Genomic DNA, 27,810 nt, shown 5'->3' with positions numbered 1-27,810 from the left:
GTCTTTTTGTTTATTATATTTTTGTTGTTTTTTTGTTTGTTTTTTACAAATCATTTGTCCAGGAAATATACAAACATTAAAAGGCACAAAAGTTTCAAGTACAACGTCTACCACGGACACAGGACATTAAATATACATTTTAAATCTACACCTCCACCAAATATGTTCTCGTACTTGGAGAACGGTACAACCAGAGTTAAACTCGGCTGTGTGCCGTGTTGCATGCCAGAAATAGCAGATGTACAAGCTCTCTGCATGACATGATGTGAACTTCAACCTTATGAAGTTGCCTCAATGCTATACCACCATGAAAAGGTGCGAGTTATGATACAAAATCTGATCAGGCAATTTGGTATTCTGTGGATTTTTACTTCCTAGGCGGAATAGAGTAAATAAATACATTTTACAGACCATGAATATGAATTTCTTTTTAGAAAAGAAAAAAGGTGAACACCACTCAGTTTAACCATGCTATTCCTATGGTCTAATGTTAATATGGACATGTACTGTACAACCTGTTTCCCAAAGATGGTTTGACCCATTTGTAACAAGAGTGTACAAATGTAATCAAACGGACATGTAAGGATCCATTGGGTTATATCTGCACATTCTTGGAGTTCAAATCAGCTCCATCATGCTACATTTGTATATTCTCAAAGTTAAACAGTCAGGATTATAGAGTGTATGGACAGTGTTTTGGTTTCCAAAAGCTGGTTTGTATCAAGAGTTCTCTGGTTTCCATCTTTGGGTAGAGGAGACTACTAGCTACAACTATCTATAACAATATGATTGTATGTAGAATAATATTAATTGAGCAGTGTTCTCTTTTAAAGAGATTAAGACACTACAGCTATTTAAAGTGATGTTGACCTTTGTAGAACCTCGGATTGGTCGTACTCGTATAGCTTCCTGGGCATGATAAGTCCATATATATTGACCTTCATGTTTATCTGTTGCTTCTGTGCTCTGTGAACGAGGAACACATAGTAGTTCATTAGTAGATCAGAAAACTAGGACGGTATAAGACTAGTAGTCTTATACTACTGTGAAGGATCACAGAAACTGAAAAAGGATCAAAGAAGCATCCACTATGATGTGTAGACCAGGCTTTCACCCTTTTTGAGCCCATGGCATGGTTGAAATCGCAAGGCACACGGCCTGTATATGGGTAAAATAGCCAATCGACAACCTCACAACACATTGTGAGAGCTTGTAGATCTTCTTTGTCATACAACTACTGTAAGCATAAATCAGGATTAAAACAGTTTTGGCAGAGAATTCAGCTTCCACAACTTTCTAATGCCTTAATGTATGCTGTTGTACGACGTTGTCGCGTCATACAAATAGCTGATCTACAAGCTGATGTGTTGTGAGCTAATGGATCAACATTATACAGTGCATTATAAATTGGGCTTAAACCATTTACTCTCGCCAACAAATCTTTGGTCTGAACTACGCTTAAGTAAGCAGCACATGCAACGCAGAGATGAAGATGTGGCTGCTAAGGACATACAGTACACTCCTATTGGTAGACTCCACGTTGTTTACATGTATGTACAGTATCTGCTAACCTAAAAGTGATTTTGAGGGAATGCAATGAGGGAATTGAGAAAGGAACAAAAAAAGCTATTTCAGATTCCTCGATCATAGAGAATAGAAGCAACATATGACATTATATGGACTTAAATAACATGACCTAAGGTTCTACCAAAGTTCAGCATAACTATACCCACTTAACATTGCACTGTATAAATATCCACACAATGTTAATGGTTGACAGGTGTCATGTGACTTACATTCATAACATCCAAAACCCTGCCCCAAATTCCCAAGATCGCCTGTTGCACATACAGGAAAAAAACCAATTCACCATTATTTGGTGGCTTTATATAAAACACATCAGTACTTTCAGATAAGGACACAGAGAGAACACACAGCGACCCCCATGACCAAAATACACTGAAACCCACCACAAAACCAAGTGGAATAATTTAAAAAAGGCCTTAAAATAAAAATAAAAAATATAAATCTCTGGGTTTACAGCATATCCCTCCCACAGAAACAATAGTCTCTTTGGTTCAGTAAGGCAAGAGTGACAAGACACAATCGTCTTAGAAAGACCTGCCATGCAGCAGAGTAGTTCATCAACGGTGTAGTCAGTGTTAGTGGCATCATTAGAGAGAGAGAGAGAGAGAGAGAGACAGACAGAGACAGAAACATACAGACATATAGAGAGATCAGTGAGGGGGAGAGAGAGCGATAGAAAGATGGGGAGAGAGAGAGAGAGAGAGAGAGAGAGAGAGAGATTTGATGGGAGTAACGGAGAGAGAACTGTGGGAATTATAGTGTGTAATGTGTGTTTCTATTTATTTCTAATTATGTCAGTTCCATTTCTTTCACCAGGACTGTACAGGACTCTCTCTCTCTGTAAGTGCGTGTGTGTGTGTGTGTGTGTGTGTGTGTGGTGTTCGTGCATTCAAAGTGCTCAGTGCTCCTTCAACCTGTAAGACAGAGAGAGACAGTTAACTTAAAGGGACATTTCTCTTGAAAATACTTCTTGGGTTATTTTAACATCTAGTCGGGCTATTGTGTGCACCCCAGACAGTTCAACTGTCAACTTCAAATCAGACCCATCTGAAGTGAGTGGTACTGTACTGTACTGTACTGCTCCCTGGCCTGTGTGTGTGTGTGTGCGTGTGTGTGTGTGTGTAGCTGCAACACCTAAAGTGGCCAGTAGAACACACACGCGCACACACACACACACACACACACACACACACATTTAACATCTTTATTTGTATTCACATTTTACAAGACATTTGTTACATATTAAGTAAAAGTATCAATAATGCAATGTAGAAATACTCTGTTAGAAGTAAAAGTCTGGAATTTACTTGAATGAAGGTACAAAACTATTGGCATCTAAATGTACTTAAAGTACCTTTTGAAAATAGCAGATCTACAAGCTCACAGCCGAAATGTATATAGTGCTGGCGGAAATGTATATAGGGTTGGAGTGGTTAATGTAGTTTTGTAATTATAATCTAAATCTACAAAGTAATTAGTAACTAAAGTTTTCGAATAAGTGTAGTGGAGTAAAAAGTACAATATTTGCCTCTGAGATGTAGAAGTTAAAGTACTGAAAATTGGAAAGTAAAAAATACCTCAAAATTACACTTAAGTACAGTACTTGAGTAAATGTACTTAAAAACAGACTGTGGAGAAAAAGGATTGCATGACGGACAAACAGAGGGACCAATAGAAATGTGCGACTCACTCTACAGCGGAGGTGGGGTGCGATTTGCCTGAGGTCAGCTCATTGGTCACTAACCGCAGCAGCAACTGTACAACAGCAACAGTCAAATATTAGTTCATACATATTCATAATTCAGAATCTGAATTGTACTTTAGATGCATGAATTCTCTCTCTCTCTCCCTGTGTGTGTGTGTGTGTGTGTGTGTGTGTGTGTTTTAAAAAATTCAGATGGCCTAAATGTATATATAGGGCTAAAGTGTATAATGTATACCAAAATCTACAAAGTTACTAGTAACTAAAGTTTTAAAATACCGGTAAATGTAGTGGAGTAAAAGTACAACATTTGCCTCTGGGATGTAGTGGAGTGGAAGTAAAAGTATTGGAAATTGGAAATACTCAAGTAAAATACCTCAAAATTGTACTTAAAGGACAACTTCACTTTTCAACCTACGTGTATCTTCATATAGATCCTCACTAATGTTAATGATAAAATAGCACAGTTTCTTACTCGCTCTGTGTCTCTGTGGGCAGTTCAGAAACCTGTCCTCCAGTGACATTATCGATGGGGAATCCAAGCTAATAGAAACTGCAGGCTTTCCATTCCTGAAAAGTTACCATGAGATAATGGAAGCCATCGTTCTCACAATAATAATAATAATTAAAAAAAAAGAGATGTCACTGGTGGACGGGTTTCGGAACTTCCCATAGCCCTCCTATGAGACACAGACCGAGTAGGGGAAAAAAATATGTTTATTGAAGGATCCCCATTAGAGACACATGACTGAGCCTCTAGTCTTCCTGATCAAATAGCACAAACATCAAACATTAGTGGGGACCAATTATACGAAGATAGGTTGAAAAGTAGTCCTTTAAGTACATGAAAATAAATGTACTTAGTTACTTTCCACCACTGCTAACAACCCAAACTCAAAGCACTCACCAGCAGAGCCAGGAAGTCGGAAATCATCAGCATGTAGAAGACCCGGTCCCAGCCGCCTGCAGACAACACTCCAGCCAGCAGGGGTCCCAGTGCTGCACCTGTCAATGTCAAAAGTGAGAGTCTGAAAAGGCGAGCATAAATGTAGTCCCAGTTCAACTTGTCACACACAAAGCTATGGGAAATTATACAGATAGTTCCGACAAGAAATCTGATTGGTTGAAATAGCCATCTGCCCATGCTTCAAACCTGCATGATGGAACACTTGAGCCTAATCACATATAGGGTGCGTTCGGAAAAAGCGCACTGAGCAATGCAAACTAATAGGCGAGTGTGCTCCAGTGTGGTATTTACGAACATGCCCTTAATAAACCACTGCGCACTGCAGTCTCCACCTGATCAGACCATATATGGAACAGCTGTGCGCCTGCATCGTGAGCGCTGTCCTAGCCTACTGGAGGGAAATGGATTATATTGTACATTTTGATTTATTTGGTGGACTACTTGCGATGAATGGTTGGAAGAACGCAAAACCAAACGAGAGATGAGTTGTATTGGCAAATTAAGAGCTCGACAACTTAAGAGAAGTCTAGGAATTAACTGAAGTCAGGACATCTAAGTCAACTACTTAGGCTGTGAAATGTTTCCGGGAGTCCCGGAAACAAATAGTCCCGGACCGGGACTATTTGATAAACAAAACGCAAGATGTGGATTTTGCAACTATTACAATAGAGCATCTGAACAACGAATTCACAACGTCAAACAATGGGCCCGATTCACCAAGAACATGTACGACTAGGTGCGATGCACCACACCGCATTAACTTGTAGATCAGTTTATTTTGGCAAGAGAGTCTCTCGCAAATGTCAACTGACTGAACGTTATAAAGTATAGGCTCCTCTCACTTATAATGCAAGTCTAGTTAATTTATTTATTTAAGTTCAACCTCAAGACCAAGGCTATACTTGGCATAGCCTTGGACATTGGATATTTCTTTTTTATCAGAGCTGCATTGGTTAATGAGAGGAAGACCGTCTTTTGTATTAGGCTACTATCATATCACTGTGTCTGTCAGAATGCCTGGGGAATGGATTTGTTCTGGTGTCTGGACACGTAGCTATTTTTTTCAACCATATGGTATATCCTTCCTCGTCCGAGGTAAGTTGGCTATAGGCCTACTAGTATGAATGCGTTCATCATTTGATGATGTCTTCATCAATAATATTAAAATGATTCGCAGGACATTTTGAGTTAGTTGCCACTTGGCATGATGGAATAGGCGAACCTGGCCGTAAGGTGCAGAGCCATGCCGTTCATGATGAGATCAATATAGTAGCCTATAATTATAAATTAATACCACAGAAAAATATGGCACATCATTCTGTGCGCAGCGAGGCAGCCGCCAGTGACATTTACCTTTAGAGGAGAGCGCTGGAGAGCTGGCTTAAGACATTGGCTGAACGCCGATGACATACAAGCGCAAGCTGCGCAATACATCGATTTCGGTTATATCTATAGGCTATACATATTTTATGTGTTGACCAATGTTGGGCACATAGCCTACATGAGGCCTTTATTTGAGGTTTGTGACTATTAATTGATTCAGCATGAAGACTAAAGCATGCAAAATGCCTTTACGCTTTGATCCCGACACTGATAAGTCAGCGTTGGACTTGACTTGAGAATGGTAAAAATGTGCTTTATTTCAATGGTAACTTCCATGCCTATATTATACTGTGTTTAAGTTAAAAATACGTAATTTCTTTACAATATTGGAGTGGTTAACAGCCCGGAGTAATTTTTTTTGTTTGTGGTAAGACAGTATTCTTTTGAACAAAAAGCCTCAAATCATGAACGGAGCGTGCAATTTACGTGAAATCTTTCACAGACTTTCCTACTAGGCTGAATAATATATCCAGGGGTGCACACCATAGACTGTAAATAATATGGACAAAGCGTTCCCCGGGTCTAACATGAACGTAAAATGAAGCCTGTCAGTCCTTGAATTGTAAGTCGCCATCTTTCTAGATCCGTTTGGGCCCAGCTGGCCCATTGGCTGGCCCAGACAACGAGGCGGGACTTCCCCCCCTTCTTCTTCGTTGGTTTTTATTTTGACTCGAGTGGGTGGGGGATCCCGTTCATAGACTGTAACGGTAGCCACGCCCCTCAGAACATGCGCGACTTTACGGTCATTTCTTTTATAAATGGGACCATAATTTTCCAAAAAGAATATTATGACATTAGAAATTAGACTTTAAACTAGTGACTGGAAGCAAAAAGTATTCATGACCCTGTTTATTAAGGTAATACAGTCTAGGTGAAGTTGGGCCCAAATACATGGACTTCTATGGGGCTATGGGTTTTTTTGGGCCCAATGACAGCGCCACAACAGGCCATTATATGAACTTTCAGGAAATCCCGATATCCTTGTGGCTTCACAAAATATCTGTCTGACTGCCCCCCTGGTGCACACAAGCGGTGTGCCAGTGCACATGCGTCGTCAAAATGTTTGGTGCGCGGTAGATCAAAGGCATGGAGGCGCATTTGCACACCAGCTGAGAGACAGGGATTTAGAGAATTCTGACAGGCATTCAAAAGGAACTCAAATGAGATGTTAACGTCCTGTAAGTAGACTTAGAAATAAAACTAGTGTTGACTAATCATTACAAGTGGCTCTTATTTTGATGAGGCAGTTTCTGCACAGGAAGTCCGTTTCACTTGTAAACAAGCTACGATGGATGAGCTGTCAAAGTGCTAGTCGCTAAACCACATTAGCGACCATATTTATAATATGAAAACTGTCACTTAATTGCCGAATTGTCAAAATAAACTATATAGTATTATTACAGAAAATATGTGTTTTGAGAGCATTAGATGATTACTTAATCATTATATTTTCCAAGTTATTTGAGGTTAAGCGCTGGATCCATAAACAATTGTGTATGGGTTACACTGACCTACAGATCCGGTGCCGTCAATGATGGCCGTGACTGTGGATAAGGCTCTGGCGTTTCCTTTAAGGCTCTTGTGAGTCCCCTGTGGTAAGAAGAGGTCAAATGAGACAGGGAGAGAGGTGGTGACTTTAGATTATTACTATTACTAGTCGTTACTTGTTACACAGCTTTGTTGTTCTCTCGATTCTGACACACACACACACACACACACACACACACACACACACACACACACACACACACACACACACACACACACACACACACACACACACACACACACACACACACACACACACACACACACACACACACACACACACACACACACACACACACACACACACACACACACACACACACACACACACACACACACACTCACCAGGTCAGCAGACACTGCGGTTGTAATAAGGGCATATGGTCCGTTAACCAGGCATCCACACACCAGCAACATACCTGGAAGGAGGAATATCACATTCATCATACAAGTTACCCATAAGGCATTGATTCCCAACCTGTGGGCCCCCAAATAACTGGCAAAACACTAAGATTTCAATCACAATGGTAATATATTGGCCTCCAAATTCTCTAACAAGTACTGCACTACTGCATTAAGTACTCTGACAATGGCTACAGCACTACCCAATGTCCTAAACCTTTACAAAAAAAGATAGTGGTCTTTGTCATTTATGTTGGATGGCAACACAAATACAGCAACATTAAGCTAGTGATGGAATGAGTAAGAAATGTTGTCTCTCACCAATGGTTGGCCCCAAGCCCAACTCGCTGATCATGGAAAAACCATAGAGCTGGAAACGCATACACAAACATGACATAAATCCTCTCAGTTTCATTGTTTCACTCATGGCTCACACATCATGGCAGATTGTCAGATCGAATGAGTTACTCAGACACAACAAGAGTTACAGAAACACATAAGTAGCCAGTACTTCAAATTGCCCTTTCTTGTGAAATCATTGTTAATGAGCCCCCAAAAAGGAATACATTCATTAAATAACTTGCATGACAAAAGATAATGCTAAATAATATCTCTCTCAAATCATACAGCCAAATGCAGTAGGTTTGTTGCCTGCCCTTGACAATAGGAGGTGCCAGAGAGCAGTGAGAGGATAGAACAGAAGGACATTGAGAAGGGGAGGCATGAAGTGAGATAGAGATCAGAGAGAAGAATAGGCTAAAACAGGGTGTTTTTTCATGTCAGGGGCACCCAAATTGACTTTGATAAATGCCACAGCTCCCCATTTCAAATTATTCTGTACTACAACCCCTCATATGAAAATAAGTTGTGGTTTCAATTCAATTGCCTAATAATAATAATAATTGTACATGCAAAATAGATTAATATAAACAGAATATTCACCCAAATGTGATTTCAAGAAAACAGAATAATAGTGGCATCAAAACTCTAATATGGGCCCAGGCCGTAGCGTAACGGTCTGGGCACCGGACTGGTAATCCAGTCGCAGTGTGCCGCGGGTTCGACTCCCGGACCCGACACGGCCTTTACTGCATGTCATCCCCCCATCTCTCTCCCGTTTCCTGTCAGCCTACTGTCTGTCCCTTCAAAAATCAATAAAAGGCGTAAGCCGCAAAAAAATATCTTAAAAAAAAAAAAAAGAAAAAAAAAAACTCTAATATGGCTGGTTGACCCACAGGAACACTGGGCCACAATTTGAGAAAATACGAGGGCAAAGGCACCTATGTAAAATAGCCAAACTTCCATCCTATAATGAGTATTATAAACTCACCGTTGGGGCGGCTAGCAGCAACATGATTGCGCACGTAGTGGCTCTCATCCCCAACTTATCAGAGATGACCCCGGCCAGGATCCCACCTACGCACAGACACACACATACAGTCATCAGGTCACTAAATGACACTATACTGCTCACACTAAACCCTGAGCTGCTATGTTCCGTCTTAAGGAATGCAGAGATATGCACATAAACAGATGGACACACACATGACACATTATTTATGGGACATAAACATTAATATCAACGCAAAAAGCACACATTGGGAGAAATGAAAAAGGATAAGACATACCCACAATTCCTCCCACGTCAAACAGGGTGGAGAGATCTCCAGCTTTTTTGGCATCCAGGTGGGCTGAAACAAACACACACACACACACACACACACACACACACACACACACACAAAATGTTTATTTATGTCCACATAATGAGAAGTACAGAAATACCTTGTACAAAGGACATAAACACTGCCAGTACAGTTTGACATGCCAATGCTAACAATATAAGTGAACGTGGATTGGAAGGATGAGGATGTGTGTGTGTGTCTGTCTGTGTGTGTGTTGTGGCGCGTATAAACCCAGTAAACAAACATTAGGTTGTAAAAAGGGAACAAGTGAATGTACAGGTGTGTGACAGGTACAAACCTCCCATCAGTCACATAATCCCTTCAGCTACAAACCCCAAGCAGATTGCCTTGGCAGCAACAGTGCAGATAACATTACTATAGCACAACAACGGCATCTTACAAAAAGCCACACTTGTGCTTGCTGGGACTATGTTCGCTGTGATACTTGATCGCTCGCAGGCGGTTCTGCAGAAGTGCAACTGTATCGCTGACATTACAGGCAGCCAGAGGTCAGAGTGGTGTCGAACTCCTACGCTGCCATTTTGAGTAGTGTGGCGTATTAAATGTTTACCTCAACCTGCAAGCCAGTTGGCCAGATAATTGGAGACTTGACATACTGGGTTGGAATCTGGCGAGGCTGGTTCTTCAGGTCCACACGTTTTATGGGAAGTAATCATTAACAAAAATACATACAAGGTACATACCTGCTTTAGTTATGTAGAGAGGGAGCCAGAAAAGAAAGGTGTAGCTGACCAACTTGGCAAACAGCAGAGACAGAGAGAACTCGATCACTCCCTGTAGATCAGAACAGCACAACACTGCATTAATAACACACTGAAGCACTGACAAATATGACGGTACTGGATAACCAGACAGTATCACTATAAACATAACTATCATAAAAGTGTAAATACATTCAAGGCCTTGATGTATGGTCATTAAGGTGAAAGCAAAAATAAATCCCTTAACAGAAAGTTGTCTGTTTACGTAATGATATATCGCCAGTATGTACGGTATATAGCATGCAGGTGAGTTGTCCTTGTTATAGTTGTGGTGTGTGTGAGAGTACAGTGAGAGTGAGTAAGTGAGTGAGTGAGTGAGTGAGTGAGTGAGTGAGTGAGTGAGGGAGAGAGACTGACCGGTATACGTAGGGCACCCATGAAGCTGATGGCCGATGGCTCTGACTCACTCTTGACCACAACTACCTGTTGCACTGGCATACACACACTGCCATGGTCTCTGGGTAGTAACAACTCTGTGTCATAACTCTGAATGAGAAAGAGTAGAGTGGTAAAGAGAAAGAGAAAGGGATTAGTGATGGGACGATATGGAAATTACACGCCACGATTATTGTGGCAAAGATAATTGCAATTAACACTTTTTTTTATCGTGATAATCAAAATGTGCTTAATACTCAAAATGCCTCTATTATTAACAACTCGAATCATCCCTATTCTAGGATGAACCTTCATCACAAATAGAAGATCTACAATCTCGCAACGCGTTGCAAGTTTGCAGATCTGCTATTTTTGGTGAATTGATATGTGTAGTGTGAAATAAGAGCGCACCAAATGCACTCTTTAAAAGGTCAGTTTTAGCAAGTATAGAGGGTTTAATTGGTAGTGAATTTTCAGCTCAACAAAGGCTAGTGTATGAGGACAATTTCATGATAAATAAAAATCTCCATGATACGATTGTTGGGAGCGTTTTTTTTTTTTATCACGATATGCAATAACGATTCTCGTCCCACCTCTAAAAGGGAGGGATGTATAAAATATTATGAGTCTGATGTAGTCTTATTTGATGTTGTTTATCCCTTTTATGTTTCTCTAGACCCGATTCCGCTAATGAAGTTTGAATTGAATTGAATCATGTCTCTGACGTACCAGCACCACATGGGGATCAAACTCTGGAAGGGAACCAGAGATTCATCTTCCGTCAACTGCCTCACATCCACCCCATTGCATTCCAATGCCTATATCCCTTCAGGATCACTTCAAGTGACTTAAGGTGGTTGCACACTGGACACGTTTTTCGGAGAACCGATGGTAAAACGCAGCTAAAGATCCGAAAAACGCAGCAGTGTGCAGGGACCTTTATTCATTTTATTTGATTGGTCCAATTCTACAAAGATCAATGTTTGATTTGATAATTGACTGGGGATGAATTAGAAAACAACATCCCAAACCAGTCCTCCTGAAGGGATATATTACCAGAGAGAAGAAACATCAATTCAATAAATAAAAATAAAATAAACAGAGAACCACCATAGCCAGGGGGCAAAACATTTGAAAACTCTGTTATCCAGTTATAACAGAGTTTAATATTAAGGGATTTTTGTTTTTCAGTTAGGGCTGCATGATTATGACTAAAATTATAATCCTGATTTGTTTGATCACGATTATGAATCCCGAAATTCAGGATTATTGATTATGATGATTTCTGGTGGGAAAAGATGATTTTATAATAATCTTAACGATTTTGTTGCACATTGTGCTTCTCTGTAGCTATCTGTGATTTTATTGTTCGTCTGTGAGCCTGATGGATGGAGACATGAGTTGTACAATGTTTGTCATTAATTAATAATTACTTGTGGTGATGAGGAGACGAGGGCAAGGTTCCACAGCTGATTAACGTATACGTTTAAACCAAGTTTCACGATTATATAACTTAAAATGACGATTTCTGATTACTGAATGAATTATGCAGCCCTATTATTCATGTGCCTGATCAATTGGGTTTGCCAAGTAGGCCAACAGCATAGGTGCCATATGGTAACCTATGCAATCGGATTACATTGAAAGAAATGCTAATGTGATTGATGTGTTCATCCAACCCCAATAAGCATTGCCCCCTGGTGGCCTTAACCCACTGAGCTTACTGCACTGGAGGTGAATATATTATACACTAACCTTTCTGTACAGCACAATATCCTCATTACTGTAGTACGCCTGAATGAATCATAATGACATGTTAAAGTCTAACATAAGCCTGATTGATGCTGCGTTCATACTAGTGTCGACTGGCGATAAAGCGTCACACTACAAGTCATTTTCAAACATGATGATGAAGCTACTGTGCTTCAAACTGACAGCCGCCACTTGTCGCCATGTGACAGTCATTGCAAAAACAAGCTGAGGTGGCTTCAACGTTTCTCAGCGCTCCAATGACGCAGCGAAGTCACTCCATTTCCACTCCAATCTCTCTCCCCGGAATTCTTACTGTGTTCCGTGAATGGAAGAAAAACTTGTTCTGTTGATAATCAGTTACCTGTGCAATTTAACCCTAGCCTTTTCATTGATGAAGTGTGGCTTGAACCACATTTCATCTGTCAGCTACTCCTACTGTATGTAGACGGCTATACTTGGTCGTATTGTAACTTTGGAGCCGCTAGTGTGAACGCATCATTATACTTCGTCATACCGTCGCATGCCGAAAATAGCCCATTTACAACTTACAAGCACACCATGTGACATGTTGTGAGCTTAATAGATCTACTATTTCCAGCATGTAACGCCGTTGTTTGAAGTAAGCATTATGCTCAAGCTGGTGTATGTCTGAAAGACACTTATAGAAGACAATTATGAAAGAATGAATGATCAAAGTACACTGTAAAAGTCCTGGGTATTAATTTAACTCAGTACAGTACAACATGAACACTCAGGATTTTACCACACACACACACCTGTGATTTGCCTTCTTTGTATTGCAGATACATCTCCTTGTGTCCATTCAGTCCATTCCTGCTCTTGGCTGGTAGCTGCAAAACAATTCAGAGCAGTCTAGTAGTACCAAGAGATGTACTATATATAAGCCTACTTGACTAATCCGTTGTCAGTTCTTTTTCTACCACACATCATTCATTATCTCCATTACTTCACAGAGTTGCACAGGGGTCATGTTTTCACCCCATCCTGAGTGTTAAAGCTTCGATCCATAACTTTCATGTCCGACCGGGGATTCAAACAAGGGTTCTCCCGCATGATAGACCAAATCTACTACCACTCTTGTCAACAAGGCATCCCCGGCCCAGGCCGTAGCGTGACGGTCTGGGCACCGGACTGGTAATCCAGTCGCAGTGTGCCGCGGGTTCGACTCCCGGACCCGACACGGCCTTTACTGCATGTCATCCCCCCATCTCTCTCTCCCGTTTCCTGTCAGCCTACTGTCTGTCCCTTCAAAAATCAATAAAAGGCGTAAGCCGCAAAAAAATATCTAAAAAAAAAAAACAAGGCATCCCCATTTGGTCAGGGGAGCTTCAGCAGTATTACGGGAATTGACAACCGGTTTTTTCTTTTCTTTTCAAGTAAAATGGGTGTTTTTTTGTTAGTTTTTTGTTAAAGTGAAACGGGCGTCTATAAAGTGTGTATATGGATTTTTAACCATTGAAGCTTGCGACTATATAACATTGGAATACAGCGTCTGTCGGGTGGAAACCTCATATGTCCAAAACTGTTACTTTTCAGGATTCAAAGCCAAAATAGCAAAAGTAGCAGATCTACAAGCTTGCAGATCTTCTTTTTGTGATGCTGTAGCATGATCAAGTAAGGCATTAATTTTACGAAAAAACACAAAGTTATAATATGGAGATAGTAGGATTTTGCCCAACAGTAATGACATCCTGACAATTGTTGGCAGAGGAATGCACTCGACTGACAGCAACTTCTTTAGTTACTTCAGGCTCACAGAAATATTTGGTTACATCTATTGTGATACGTGGTACGTGGTACTTCTTACGGGCTACCTCGAAAATTAAGCATATTCTTTGGCTGTAATTCCCTCTAGAGAAGAGTGTAATTGTTAAAGAGTGATCCAATGAGCCAATACCAAAAATGTAATTTTAAACACCTGGCATGGAGGCACAATGGCATTACAGTGACAAGACTCAAAAGCTTTGTGTGGGAATCGCAACATCGTCTGCCAAGGAACAGAACACACTAAAGCTCCTTGGGGTCAACGAAACGTTTGGTCTGTATTGTCTAATGTCTTTTATAAAGATTAGGGAGTGAGCAATCTGCTCCTATTTGTTATAGACAAATATTTGAAAGCAAGAAAGACAATGTTACGATATCCAAAATCCATATCACAATATTGATATAGTATCAATATATTGCCCAGCCCTACTAAGGTAAAGGCCTGAACCCTGCGCAGGGCCTGCTAACGTTGCATCACCAACGATGGTGGGCTCCATGACGCATCACTCCAATGAATCGCGGCCAATGAGGTTATCCATCTATGGCCTCTCAGGTGGCTCTCTGTGAGCTCAAGTGAGTGGGCAACTGTCGTCGTGGCAACCGTAGTGAGTCACGCATGGCATTGCGCTCTCCCATCACTTGACCCTCAAGTCAGTGTTTACTCTGTGTGTGTGTGTGTGTGTGTGTGTGTGTGTGTGTTTAAACACACAGCTGCAGTTACAGAGTTACATACAAGGACATTATGTATATTGTGTGTGCACAGGCACATAAGCGTGACACAAGCCAACAATGCATGTACAATTACCGTCAGTAACACATACCTGTGTGCAGACACACAGGTATGCGCGCCGGTATGCACGCACAGTTGCACACACACACACACACACACACACACACGGCAAAAACAGAGTGGAGGTAATAATAGGCCATTTTATCTTTTTATATATTAAAAAAATAGAAAGGTCTCTTTGTACTGTACTTACATTGTTTCCAGGGGAACAGCTCTGAGCATAAACGCTATTTAGATCATTTGGATCTATAAAGAAAAGGAAACAACAACCATATCAATAGTGCAATCACTCCATAATCATCACAAAATGTTCTCATCATTATTACAATTAGCATCACTTATTCCCAGTGCTCTTCCCTTTGTCGCTTTAATTAAATAATTCATAATTATATACAGAGTAGCTTATGCCGTAATTTCACAATAACAACAGCGGTTCAATTTCCTTTGAGAAAGCTTTCTTATAAAAGACCTGATCATCAGCACCTTGGAGAGAATCACTGAATTGGACAGGAAATGTTTACGTTCAGGTAACCAATCAGCAACCAAGTACCTCAGAGAAGTCTTTATATTAAGAGTCATTTTGTTTTACAAGTTTTAACACAAAATGTTACTCATACTTAATTAATATCCAAGTGAAGTAAAAAGAGTGGCAGAAAATGGACCAGAGAAGGGATGACAGGCAAAATAGGATTGTGAAAGATGTCTGCATTTACTGCTACTGCGCATGCTTCTATCGTGTGAAACAGTGCACCTGCTCCAACGTTGGAGACAATTCCCGGATTAAGAGTGTACTTCCGTTGCTTCATGCGCTGGGCGAGCAGCCCACCATTGAAAAGGTGGGGGCGGGGTCGTTAAGTCCTCTAGTTTTCATACAACGCTATGAGTGATACTCACGTTCAATGAGGAAGAAGAAGCAGACCACACCCATGGCCGCAATGATGAGTCCCGGGACGATGAAGGACATGCCCCAGTTGGTTGACACCCAGTAGCCAGCTATCAGCGAGCCCAGGATGTTCCCGACTGACGTATGAGAGTTCCACAGTCCCATGATCAGGCCACGTCTGCAGGGAGGGAGGGAGACACGCACAAACATACATAAATACATTTTTGCCTGTATTTATTATTTAACCTTTACTGCTTAGTGATTTAGAGCAGTGGTTCCCAAACGTTTTAGCCTGTACCCAAAAGAGATGTTTGCCCGGGACACAAACGAATGAAAATAGCAGATCTACAAGCACAAAACGCGTCACTTCGCGCCACGTTGTGAGCTTGTAGATCAGCCATTGTCACTATTTGTTCTCAAATTAAAAAATTATAAAATGAAATAAAATAATTAAAAACTAAATGTAGGAAACATTGGGTTTGATGTGGTCGTTCAAATAGAGGAGGCATGTGTCAGTGGAGTGGGATGTTTTGAAGCCAGATAATTTTTGTATTGGCAAGATACTTTTCAACCTGTTCATAGACAATTTTCCCGTCACTTTCGAGATGGAGCCAAGACTAGAAATAGGGCAGTAGTTGCCGGGGTCTAATTTGCTGCCTTTCTTGTGCAGGGGGGTTACTTTAGCAAGTTTGAAATCATGAGGGATGCGTCCCTGTTTGATGGAGAGGTTTATTATGTGGGTGATGATTGGAGCAATGGAGACTGCTGAGTGTCTTCCAATCTGGAGGGGATATTGCCATGGCCAGTGGCCTAATGTTATGCATTGAAGTCAAGGAGCGAGCCAGTTGAACCAGATTATGAATAATCATTAATGATAGGGATCTTCGTCAGATAAGCGGACGAGACAGCCCGGTCAAAAACATGCTTTACATAATGCACATTGGAAAACAAGTGTGATAAGTTTCCTTTTATTTTCCTCAACCAATAATGTATTTCAAATGCATTCCATAGAACATCCCGTTCCAACTTGCTTCCGTATTAGTGTTGATCTTATCAACGAAAAAGTTCGTCGACTACCTTTTTTCACTGAGGAAAACTGAATAAAAACGAAATAAAAACTAAGCTATGATGCCTAAAACTATGACTAAATATATTGACAATTCCGTCAACAAATAAAAACTAGACAGAAATGTTAGGAAGCCACTAGTGAACTAAAAGAGAAGTCATTTTATGTTTGGTAGCGCTCTGAAAATAGCTGATCTACAAGCTCACAATGCATCACAGCTTGACACGTTGTGAGCTTGTAGATTAGCTATTTTCAGAGTGCAACCAAGTGTAAAATCAGGCATTACGACGGCATCAAGGCCTGCCAAAACACATTTTAGTCGACAAAATCAACTGTAGATTTAATCAACTAAAATCTTATGATATTTAGTCGACTAAAACTAGAGTAACACTAAAGCATTTGAGGTGACTAAAATATGACTAAAACTAAATGAAATTGTATTCAAAAGACTATGACTAAAACTAAATAAAAATGTGCTGTCAAAATCAACACTGAATCCGTAATTGCCAGCTGGAATAACCGGACCAAGTATAAGTGACTTACAGTATATCCTCTCCTTCTTTACATATCCTTGGTTGTCCTGATGTGCCATTTCAAACCATGTTAGAGTGGATATTGGAATAGGGGGGGGGACGGGGGGACGACGACACAAAGTGAAACTGCATCTTACCTTCCCTTGCCAAACCAGTTGCCGATGCAGGTGACAACACTGGGCCAACCAGTGGTCTGAACCAGCCCGTTGGCCACCTGAGAGAGACAGGGGAATACATGCATCCATTAGGCTGTACATGTAGAAATTAACACTGAAGATTTTACTGTGTAATATGAGCTTTGAGCAAGAGAATGGTTTATACCAAATACTTTACATGAATACAATATATGATCAAATTCAATTTGGTGTTCTGGACATGAAAATGTTTGAGAACCATTGCTCTATACTATAGTGTAATGTTAAGCATCCATGTCGGTGTGTATTTGTCACCTGAACGAATATATAAAAGCCCAAGTTGTGGATATTGTAGATGTATCCCAGTCCGAACAGGCAGGTGAACAGGCCACTGGTCAACATTCCCACCGTCAGGTACAGTCGGATGGGAAGGCGCTCCCCAATGATGCCACTGCATGGGTGCACAGACATGACATCATCACGTTAAAAGCCGGGGCTTCTTATTAGAATGAGTATTTAAAGAAAGGAAATTATACTTGATCATGTACAATTTGATTGCAAAATCCTATGTCTGTCCACACAGCAGCAGTGCTGTGTAAAAGTTAGATAATTTTATGCTTTATTAGGCCCCACTGCTTTGTCTAACTCAAGGCCATTTGACATTGATGCAGGGACACTGGTATCTCTCCACCAAACAGACTGGGACACTGGTATCTCTCCACCAAACAGACTGGGACACTGGTATCTCTCCACCAAACAGACTGGGACACTGGTATCTCTCCACCAAACAGACTGGGACACTGGTATCTCTCCACCAAACAGACTGGGACACTGGCAGCTCTCCACCAAACAGACTGGGACACTGGCAGCTCTCCACCAAACAGACTGGGACACTGGTATCTCTCCACCAAACAGACTGGGACACTGGTATCTCTCCACCAAACAGACTGGGACACTAGTATCTCTCCACCAAACAGACTGGGACACTGGTATCTCTCCACCAAACAGACTGGGACACTGGTATATCTCCACCAAACAGACTGGGACACTGGCAGCTCTCCACCAAACAGACTGGGACACTGGTAGCTCTCCACCAAACAGACTGCTACAGATTACTTCAGACTGGCAGCCGCAGCCCAACCAAGTCGGGAGCTACCTTAAGGCACCCCCATCACACAATACAGGGACACTAACGCCCCCCCCCTCCCCAAAAAAATAAATAAAGATAAAACACACACACACACACACACACACACACACACAGTTACATAACACAACCTCCTCTGCATGAAAGCCCTCACTGGGCTCCTTCCGTAACGATACAGTCAACACAAAAACAGATACAATGAGGACCTTTAAACACAAGAGAACGGAAAGGGTGTGCTGAGGTACACAGACACCAGATATGGACAAACAGAAGGAAGCTAGTCTAGTGGAAGAAAGACAACTGAGAAAGAGAGAGATAGAGAGAGTCAATTTCAGTATGCTTATAATATACACCATATTTGCTGATAATAGCAGATGTACAAGCTCACAATGCATCACATTCTGACATGTTGCAAGTTGTGAGCTTGAAGATCGGCAAATTTTCACCAAATGTTTGCCATAGAATAGGGATACTAGGGTTCATGTGGAGGAAGTACCCAGTGTAGCTAAAACCACAATTGAAAACTAACTAAGTCAACTAGAGCCTGACTGATGGCAGATTTTAGAGAGAGACACAGAGAGAGAGAGAGAGAGAGAGAGAGAGAGAGAGAGAGAGAGAGAGCACGTGTCTTGTGTGTGCCGTCGCCTTGTTCAAACACCACAAGACATCTCACAGGTTACTCCAAGAACATAAAGCGCCAAGTTCTCATCCAGGCATCATTTCCAACAAGAGGCTGCTATGACAGAATTGAGGGAGACCTGAGGGGTCTGGTTTTACAACCATACTCCATGTCCTGTGGGGCAGCTCTTGATGAATGTGAACCACACCTGCCAAGGCCATCACACAGGTCTTTCTTTACGTATCATTAGATTGACTCCATTTCATTCCGTGAGCATAGTCATCAATAAAGCCCATTTCAAATGCAAATACTTAGGCAACACTAATAAGTTTGCAAATCCTCAATTACAAAGTTATTAAAATTGCATAGAATTTGCAATAGATTTTTCAGAACATTACAATGTGTGATGCTGTCTGCAGCATACTATGCCAATCAGAAAATAATAAAAGTCCCTTAAACTACATGTCTGTGAGTGCTGGTGTTCTCTTCTTAGAGATTTATTTAAAAGAACGGTAAGTTTACCTGAGGTACATGCCCACAGCATAGGCACAGAGGAAGGAATAGTCCATGGCTCCCAGCAACTGTTTGTAGTTGCTCTTATCTATGAACAGAGATGAGAGTGACCTCAGTTCAGACTCCAGACACCGAGCTGAGCATGCATGCATTCATGTTTTTGTTGTTTATGACAGAAAACAGGCAGGCGAGGGTGAGAGAGTGTATATCAGACTGTGTGTGTTGGTGACAGTTTGGGTGTAGCATGCACATGGTGTAGGACCATGTCAGACGGACAGAGAGAGGATAACAGAGAAAATGGGGTTCCACTTGCAATACGGTATTCTCAACCTTGAGACTGCCCCCCCTCCCCCTTGTGCCCCTGTACATTTGGGAAGCAAACCACCTTCTTCCTTCCTATTCTTGCTTTTTGAATAACAAATGTTGTGTTGCTGATGTGAAGCTGCGCTGGTCCTGATTGTTTTATTTGCTCATTTATCGGCAGTAAATAAATGGCTGCTGGGTTTGAAGACTAGGGCGAGTTCTATCACACAACGCAGGCTAAATTCACACGGCTACACACATCCAGTACAAAGCCAGTCAAACTGATATACATGCAGATAGATACACACCGAAAGGCTTCCAGCTGCAGTCCATGTCATTGTGGAGGGGAGACAGAGAGGACCGCTGGTTGCTGCTGGCTGTGGCTAGCTCGTTGACAGACGAGCAGTTCTTATGCAACTCACTCTGTGGACACAAACAACAACAAAATGATTAAAAAAACCACACACATCAGTGAGAGTAATAAAAGGTGCTTCATTCAGTGTCTTATTGCTTTGTTTAGTTGCACAAATACAGTATGAAGAAGCAATGTCTGCTGAAGACTGTGTGTGTGTGTGTGTGTGTGTGTGTGTGTGTGTGTGTGTGTGTGTGTGTGTGTGTGCCTGCGTTACCTTAACAATGCTGATGGGTTTTCTGGACAGATGAAAGCTGGTGTACAGCAAGAATGTGAGCATGAACGTGAGTGCTCTGTACCTGCAGGGAGAAGACACAAGGAGGCAGCACTGAGAGTGGAACTCAAGTCAATGGATCCAGAGAGCAACACCATTGAATTATGAACTGCCAGAGAGGTTTTCCACTCCAGTCCTGACGCCTCAGACTGAACCACTGCTAGCTTTTAATTCAGCAATTAATTAATTCAGCAAAACAAGGGAGAGCTCATGACGGTTGAATTATATTGTTGTTATTATACATCACTTCCAGTGAGATATAACGATATGAATTCAACCGAATGGTTTGTTTTAAACAGGAGGAAATTAAACTTGGGACCATTTTACTACAGTTAACATTGGGGGGTGCTAGCCCCTCCTATATCCAGCTTTTGGTGTCTGTCCACAAACTGTCCTACAAACATTAAATTCCCATGACAATGAATGGAGAATTGTACGTCATAGTGTCTGAGCAAATAGACAGCGTCTATTTTATGTCATGATGATGTACGATAATAAGAGCGCCCCTCACTTAAGATTTTTAAAGGTACGTGTTATCTGCTTGTTACATTCTAACAAGTAGATTAGAACGCGACATGACTTCCTCCATCCCCCATAAAGAGATACAAAGCTGTCAATAAATTATACACCACTGACAAAAAACCCTACGTCTCACGAGCAGAGGCCAGTAACACAGAATGAGGAACTGTTGCCGGTAATAATACCATAACCTTGTTTAAGCATTGACAGACACATAGGAGTGTAATTTACTTTCCAATTCCTGGTAGCTGTCCGATGTACTATTGTGTAATAAGTAAATAGAGGAAGTGGAAAATCACCGGCCAGTGCGGCCACCATAAAAACCAACTGCATCCGACCTTCATCTTATGACTTTGCTGTATATCATCGTTGTCGGGTAGAAACCTTGTATCTCCACATTTCTTTTTTATATATATTTTTTTTGAATAATTTGTTGAATTACAGATCATGCAAAAGTAGTAAAAGTAGCAACTCTACAAGCTGAAATGTCACGATGCGACACATTTTGATCTATTAGATAGACTATTGTCACAAAGTTTCACTAACAAAAATGACATGCCCCAAAAAAGGGAAAGTCGGTCTGTGGGTTTAGTAAATACTGAACCAATGAAAAGTATTAGTACTAAGAGCTTGGGGCTTTAAATAACTATATTGGATTAATTGGAATACAGGTTCCCCCCCCCCTGTATATACTGTATATAATCTGCTGCACAGAAGTTTATTTTACCATAAACCGTAAGTGTGTTTTTAACTGCACTATACTGAAGCCAATTCAATTGGCTGGAGCCAAAAGTAATTTGAACAGATTTGTTTTCACATCTTTTTATTTTACCAGGTTGTCCCAACTGAAATTAAAACTTCTATTATAGTATACAAACTGGGGAAAAAAAACCCTCATTAAATAAAGAGTTGAATGTGTCTTGCATAGAGCAGAGAAAGAGGTGTGAATAGTCTAATCCACCTGGTTGGTGAGTTTAGGACTAAGCTAAAGGTCTTCCGGTCAAACTGGCTGTCCTCAGGCCTTGGCACTATGAAGTGCAAACAGCCTTGAGGGTGGATTGAGAGGAGACACAGGGAGGGCATGTACGTACACAACAGCTGGACAACACGTGGTGTGTGTGTGTGTGTGTGTGTGTGTGGGGGGGGGGCTTGGGGGTTATAATAAACAGCCAGTGTGCAGCCTGACTGTGAGAACAGTAGGCTCTCCACAACAACAGGCAGATACATGTTTGTCTACATTCATCAACAATCTCTTGCTATGCCACATAAGACAGATCTCCTTATGAGCCAAACACTGTAGAAAACCATGTACTATCATCCAATGCAGTGTTCATTTACTATAACTCTGCAGAATGTCAAAGTGACACGAACAGCCCATATTCTACTGTGTATGTAGTGGGTTCGATGGTCAGGTTCAAATGATGTCATTTCAAATGTGTTGTAGAAAGAGATACTGGCCATGTGTTTGGAAAAGCTTGTTGACCATGACACTAGCTGTTAGCACAGTGAGGTCAGAATTACACTGGGCTCTCTTGCCGCCTTCCTACTTGACTTTCAGCAGTAGTGGAAAGTAACTATAAGTACTGACTCAAGTACTGTATTTAAGTACAATTGGGTTATTTTTACTTTACTGTTGATTATTTCCAATTTACTTTTACTCCATTACATCTCAGAGCCAAATATTGTGCTACAATTGTTTGAAAACTTTGGTTTCTAGTTACTTTGTATATTTTGATTAATATTACAAAACACATTTCAGCCATTTGAAAATGTATCTGCTATTTTCAAAAGATGTTGAAATGGGACATTCTGTATAATGAGTACTTTTACTTTTGGTACTTTTGGTACTACATTTGATGCCAAAACTATTGTACTTTTACTCAAGTGAATTTTGAATAGCAGACCATTACTTGTAACAGAGTATTTTATTTTTTACAATGTTTTATTGATACTTTTACTTACCGGTACCACTGCCTTTTCAGAAAGACACACACATAAGCTTCAACAATTCCCCCCCCCCCAAATGAGTTATTTACCCGACTACACAGATGAATGGAAGTGGGAAAATGATGTACTGTAGTATCCACTTTATTTTCAACTCATTTTCAGGCTGTTAGTCAAAAGCATTTAAATGTTGTGTGAGCCAAAATGTCTGTAAATTATTAGAATTATATGTTATATTATATTGTAAAGAGCTTCGCGAGGACTCAGTAACCACTGAAGGGGGACAAATTTAAATATCTGGAAACACTACTTAGAAACAAACAATTAAACAGCAAAAGAAAATGGAATTTTAGGAGAGACTACCAAAATAAAATGATATGAAGAAATCGACTGTCTGTACGTTTTTGCAGGAGTGACAGACGTTTCAACTTTCGTCTTGCTCCTACACGATTCTTGTTCAAATGTGACTCGATCTTGATCTTTTTTCGATTAATTGTGCAGCACTACTGCTGACCTTTTCAACCCAAAAGTTAATCATCTCTTTGGGCAGTCAACTGATCATTCCAAGTTTCCTATAACAGTGGTACTATTCAATGGAATAGCCCTTAATTAAATAACTGATACTGCATGAGCAACCTACGTGAATATTGCTTATAATTGCTTTAAATGATACCGGTGTCGGTGGTGTGTACAAAGCATTGAAATCTTATTTGAAGGTTTACATTCCTAAGCAGTGAATTATAATTAATAAATGCGAACAAAACAGATCAGTTATGAAATTGTAAACATCCCGTGATTTAAGGGACAAAAAACTGAAAAATCTGACTAGCACAACTTGTTGACAAATCCCTAGCAGGGACAACATAGTAATCCTCTTTCTTTCTGTTTTGCATATAGAAGAATGTCAATTGTCAAGCACGGCAACCCATAGGTCCCTGGAATTCCACAAGAATAAACCTGCATATCTGGTTTGACGTGACCTGCGGTGAGAAACAATGAATTTGAATACATAGGTTTACGGCTTTACGCAACACCTTGGATGGATAGTTGGATCTACTGTAAATCATGATTCATGTGGATTATTGTAATGAAAGAACGATGTATAGTGTACGACTGTACGTAGTGCTGATGGATGGAGAGGTTGTTTTGGGGCAAATGTCAGGGAAAGGTATGTGTTGATCATTAAGAGCAGCTAGTGCTACAGGACAATACAAGACAACATAGACACGGAACAGACAACATGTCCTTGTGCAAACACAAGAGCACTATGCAGACATGCTTACAGTATAATGCATATACATGTATGCAGGTGCACTGCACACACACACAGACCCACACAGACGCAGTCAAAAGGTTTGCACAGTCACTTTCCCACACAGATAAAGATTACTACTCACCACTGATCCCTGTTGAAGGACACCAAAAGCCGTATTCCAGGTGGAATAGGGGCCATGTTTAGTAAGACACCGCTTCTGATGAAGTCAGGCGACTGTAGCTATGACAAGGCAGTAGATCTCAGGCTGAGGAGGCTAGTTGACAACACAATGACATGGTGTGTGACTGTGCGTATCTTGTTTCATCTCTGTCACAGAGAGGGCAGTGGCTCCAGGACACATGGCCAACAGGCTTCACCGGAGCTGGTGGGACCAGTCAAGGCAGCAGTACAGCAGAGAATGGTTGGGGGGGGGGGATAAGGGAGAGGAGGCGTGGGGAAGGGGAAAGCGAGAGAGAGGCTGAGTGAGATGGGGGACAGAGAGAGAGGGAGGGAGGCAGAGGGTATGGAGGACAGAGAGAGGGGAAGGTCAGGGGAGGCCAGAAACAATCTATCAATGACAACAACCCCAAAAAATGAAAAGTGAAATTATCATAACTGTTTTGCTTTGTTGCTCTCGCTCTAAACAGCAGGTGAACTAGTACAACTCCATCATGTCACTAAAACACATCTCTGCTGAACAGAATTCCAGAACTTAGTCCAACAACCAGATGTGTTTATGTAGAATTTTGGCAGATTCACACTGTCACTGAGTCTGTTTCATTCAAACTGTTCTCAAATAAGATTACCTGGTCCCCACTGGTCAGGATTCACATATGCCTTGATTCTTCCGCACCCGAGACCGAGTACACTTCATTCAACTGTATTCAATGCTTTCACATTGCATCGATCCATATCCGAGTACACTTCAACCGGTCCCGATGCGGTCCCGGAAATGGTTGGGTCCCGAGTGCGCAACCGGGACCATAGTGTGACTGTGAATATGCCCTTTGATACCATAGTAAGGAGTTGAATGTTAGTCCTCACTACTGCAGTGCTCATCCATGCACCTAGAAAATCCGACAACATACATACAACAAAACACGCAGCGCAATCAACGGGTGAAATGTGACTGACACCACAAGTCATTTGCTAAATTTTTGTCTTTCACACCTGTTCAATTTGAGTAAGGGCAGATTCACATTCACACTATGGTCCCGGGTGCGCACCACTTGGCAGATGTTGTGGGTAGTGTGAATGCTGCGTACCGTTCCCTGAAGCGGATCACCCAACCATTCCCACTGGGACCGCATGGAGGTAGTCTGACTATAGTCTCGGGACTGATTGAAGTGTACTCGGATACGGATCGATGCAATGTGAAAGCATTGAATACAGTTGAATGAAGTGTACTCGGGTGAATCTGCCCTAAAGCAAAGACGTGTCAGACCTTGGCCCAAGGAGCTGCTGTGATTGTAGTATACAGTGTACAGTACAAGTACAGGGGATCATATGCCTTGCTTGGTGGAGGGGAGCACATGGGGGGGCAGGAATTACTTGAAGGCTGTATACTCTGCATGAATACTCCTCTATGCTAGGAACCAACCACCTACATTAACAGTGTGACGTTGCAACCAGGAACCAAGCCAACACCTCCCCAAAGGAAACGCCAGCAATGGTTCGCCGCCTCCTCTAATGGGAACATGAACCCTGTAATTTCAACCCCTTGGAAACCCTACAGCTAGACTGGCTCTAAAGGAACTAAACCAAACCCTCTGCAAGCCTTCCACATCATCTGACATTTGTCAGTCGCACACTGCAATATCCTGAAGTGTATTGTATATATGGAAGGAACTTAAGGAAGGGTCCATTTGCTTCCATTTGTTGACATTTCAGTCAGTGTTAAATCAACACTGAGGATTTTACTGGCGTGGCATCCTTAAGCAAAGGGTGTCGAGTGTGAAAGTGATATCAGAATCTTCCTTCATACAGTACGTGGATGTGTTTGTCTACCGGGGGCGGGTGTGTAATGTGTATAGGTAACGGTATAAGACCAAGCAGGTATGGTGTCACAATGGGAATAACTATTACAACAACAATTATAACAATTATTGTACATACGCAAGCATACGGGTTATGCCATAACCTTATGCGGTATTTTAAATAGTTAGGCTGTATATTGTTTTCTTTGTTAAGACTTATTTTCTTACCACATAAAACCCATATAAACTGACGTCACAAACTAATTTTGCGGCAAGTAATAAATGAAGTGTTTGATATAGTTGAGGATTCGATGAGTGAGTCATAAACAGCATTAAATTACATATTACATAGATGACCGACGTCTCTTATTCTATTATGGCTGAAAAGAGCACATCACATCAGACATGACACAGGATCACAGCTCGATCAAGCAGAATAGAAAAAACAACACCTCGCCCATCCGTTCCCCGCGACAAACACAAAATACATGTAAATAAACCTTACCTGGTTCAAAGAACGATGAGAAAAGCAACTAATGTGTGTTTTGTCTCCTCTGAAAGCCGTCCAGATATCAAGCACTTCCTTGTTCTCCTGCATCTGTCACCCAGAGTCCTATGCCCAGACCAGAGCGAGGTTGCTGCTCAGTGCTCAGTTCCAACCCTCTGACGTCACAACCAAAGCAACTATATACCCATGATGTTACACAGACATTGGTCACCTATCGAATCGTGTTAGATTGCGGCAACTTTTATTTGCGGGTGACATTCTAAATGTCTAAATCGATCAAATACATCTACGAGAGTCTTCATTTAAAGCTAACACGAACCTACTACATAGCGAATCAGGGCGAATTCCAGGCTAGCGAATCAGGGTGAATTCCAGGCTAATTGGTGGTCGGTCGGTCTCTTCGCAGATGAGTATAAGCCTGGGACCGAGGCTGATGGGCTATAGTGGTCGGTTACCGTACTAGGTGGTTGCACACTGCCAGTACTTACAAACTTTTCCTCCGAGGTGGTGGAAAGCCTGGTGGGCGAGGTTACTTACAAACTAGTACTTAGTACATTAATGGTCTCTACTCTCTTCAAATGCTGGAGTTAAAAACAAAATCGATAGGCTGCCAATTTCAGTGTAACACTAATTTGGTTGTTTGATCTTTGGCCAGCCCACTATAGTCTCGTGCTAAATACTGTAATAATAATATAATAATACTACTACTAATACTACTACTACTACTACTACTACTACAACTACTACCACTAATAATAATAATAATAATAATAATAATAATAATAATTAAACCGTAGTATTAGTGTACGCCTGTACGGCATACAGTATTGTATGACAGGAAGATAAATAATATAAATTAAAACTTTTTGTTAGTGTCATTTTTATTTTTAACATTAGATTATACTTTAGACACATTTATTTTTCTGCGGTTACTTTGTTGTGTCGTGTGCTCACAATCACATCACA

At 41.2% G+C, this 27,810-nt stretch overlaps 1 protein-coding gene across 3 annotated transcripts; it reads right to left on the bottom strand.

The window, feature by feature from the left end:
* Positions 1-3: 3 nt before the first annotated feature.
* slc37a1 (solute carrier family 37 member 1) lies at positions 4-26,959 on the bottom strand. 3 transcript variants are annotated; one of them, XM_083776122.1, is made up of 21 exons: positions 26,842-26,959; positions 24,503-24,838; positions 20,586-20,667; positions 20,265-20,379; positions 19,663-19,741; positions 17,690-17,825; positions 17,378-17,454; positions 15,653-15,819; positions 14,952-15,004; positions 12,960-13,034; positions 12,187-12,225; positions 10,414-10,542; positions 9,979-10,069; positions 9,218-9,280; positions 8,920-9,005; positions 7,911-7,959; positions 7,533-7,606; positions 7,151-7,229; positions 4,197-4,294; positions 3,278-3,342; positions 4-2,501 (listed from the first exon to the last, which is right to left on the bottom strand). In XM_083776122.1, the coding sequence occupies exons 2-21, from the start codon at positions 24,556-24,558 to the stop codon at positions 2,486-2,488; spliced, it is 1,629 nt and encodes a 542-aa protein (XP_083632248.1). In that variant the 5' UTR covers positions 24,559-24,838; positions 26,842-26,959; the 3' UTR covers positions 4-2,485. The 3 variants fall into 3 exon arrangements, with proteins under 3 accessions (XP_083632248.1, XP_083632249.1, XP_083632250.1); XM_083776123.1 differs by having other exon boundaries at positions 24,503-24,742; positions 26,842-26,953; XM_083776124.1 differs by lacking the exon at positions 12,187-12,225.
* Positions 26,960-27,810: the final 851 nt, after the last annotated feature.

This window comes from Protomyctophum parallelum, assembly GCF_964188405.1.
Source record: "Protomyctophum parallelum genome assembly, chromosome: 11".
NCBI classification, from domain to species: domain Eukaryota; kingdom Metazoa; phylum Chordata; class Actinopteri; order Myctophiformes; family Myctophidae; genus Protomyctophum; species Protomyctophum parallelum.
This window is presented reverse-complemented; position numbering and strand designations above follow the sequence as displayed.

Coding starts and splice junctions, on each gene's coding strand:
- slc37a1 (XM_083776122.1), bottom strand. CDS start 24,558: ATGGCCCCTATTCCACCTGGAATACGGCTTTTGGTGTCCTTCAACAGG. Junction 15,005..15,652: donor CTTCTTCTTCCTCATTGAAC/GTGAGTATCACT, acceptor TTTTCTTTATAG/ATCCAAATGATCTAAATAGC. Junction 4,295..7,150: donor TGACGGCACCGGATCTGTAG/GTCAGTGTAACC, acceptor TGACATTGACAG/GTGCAGCACTGGGACCCCTG.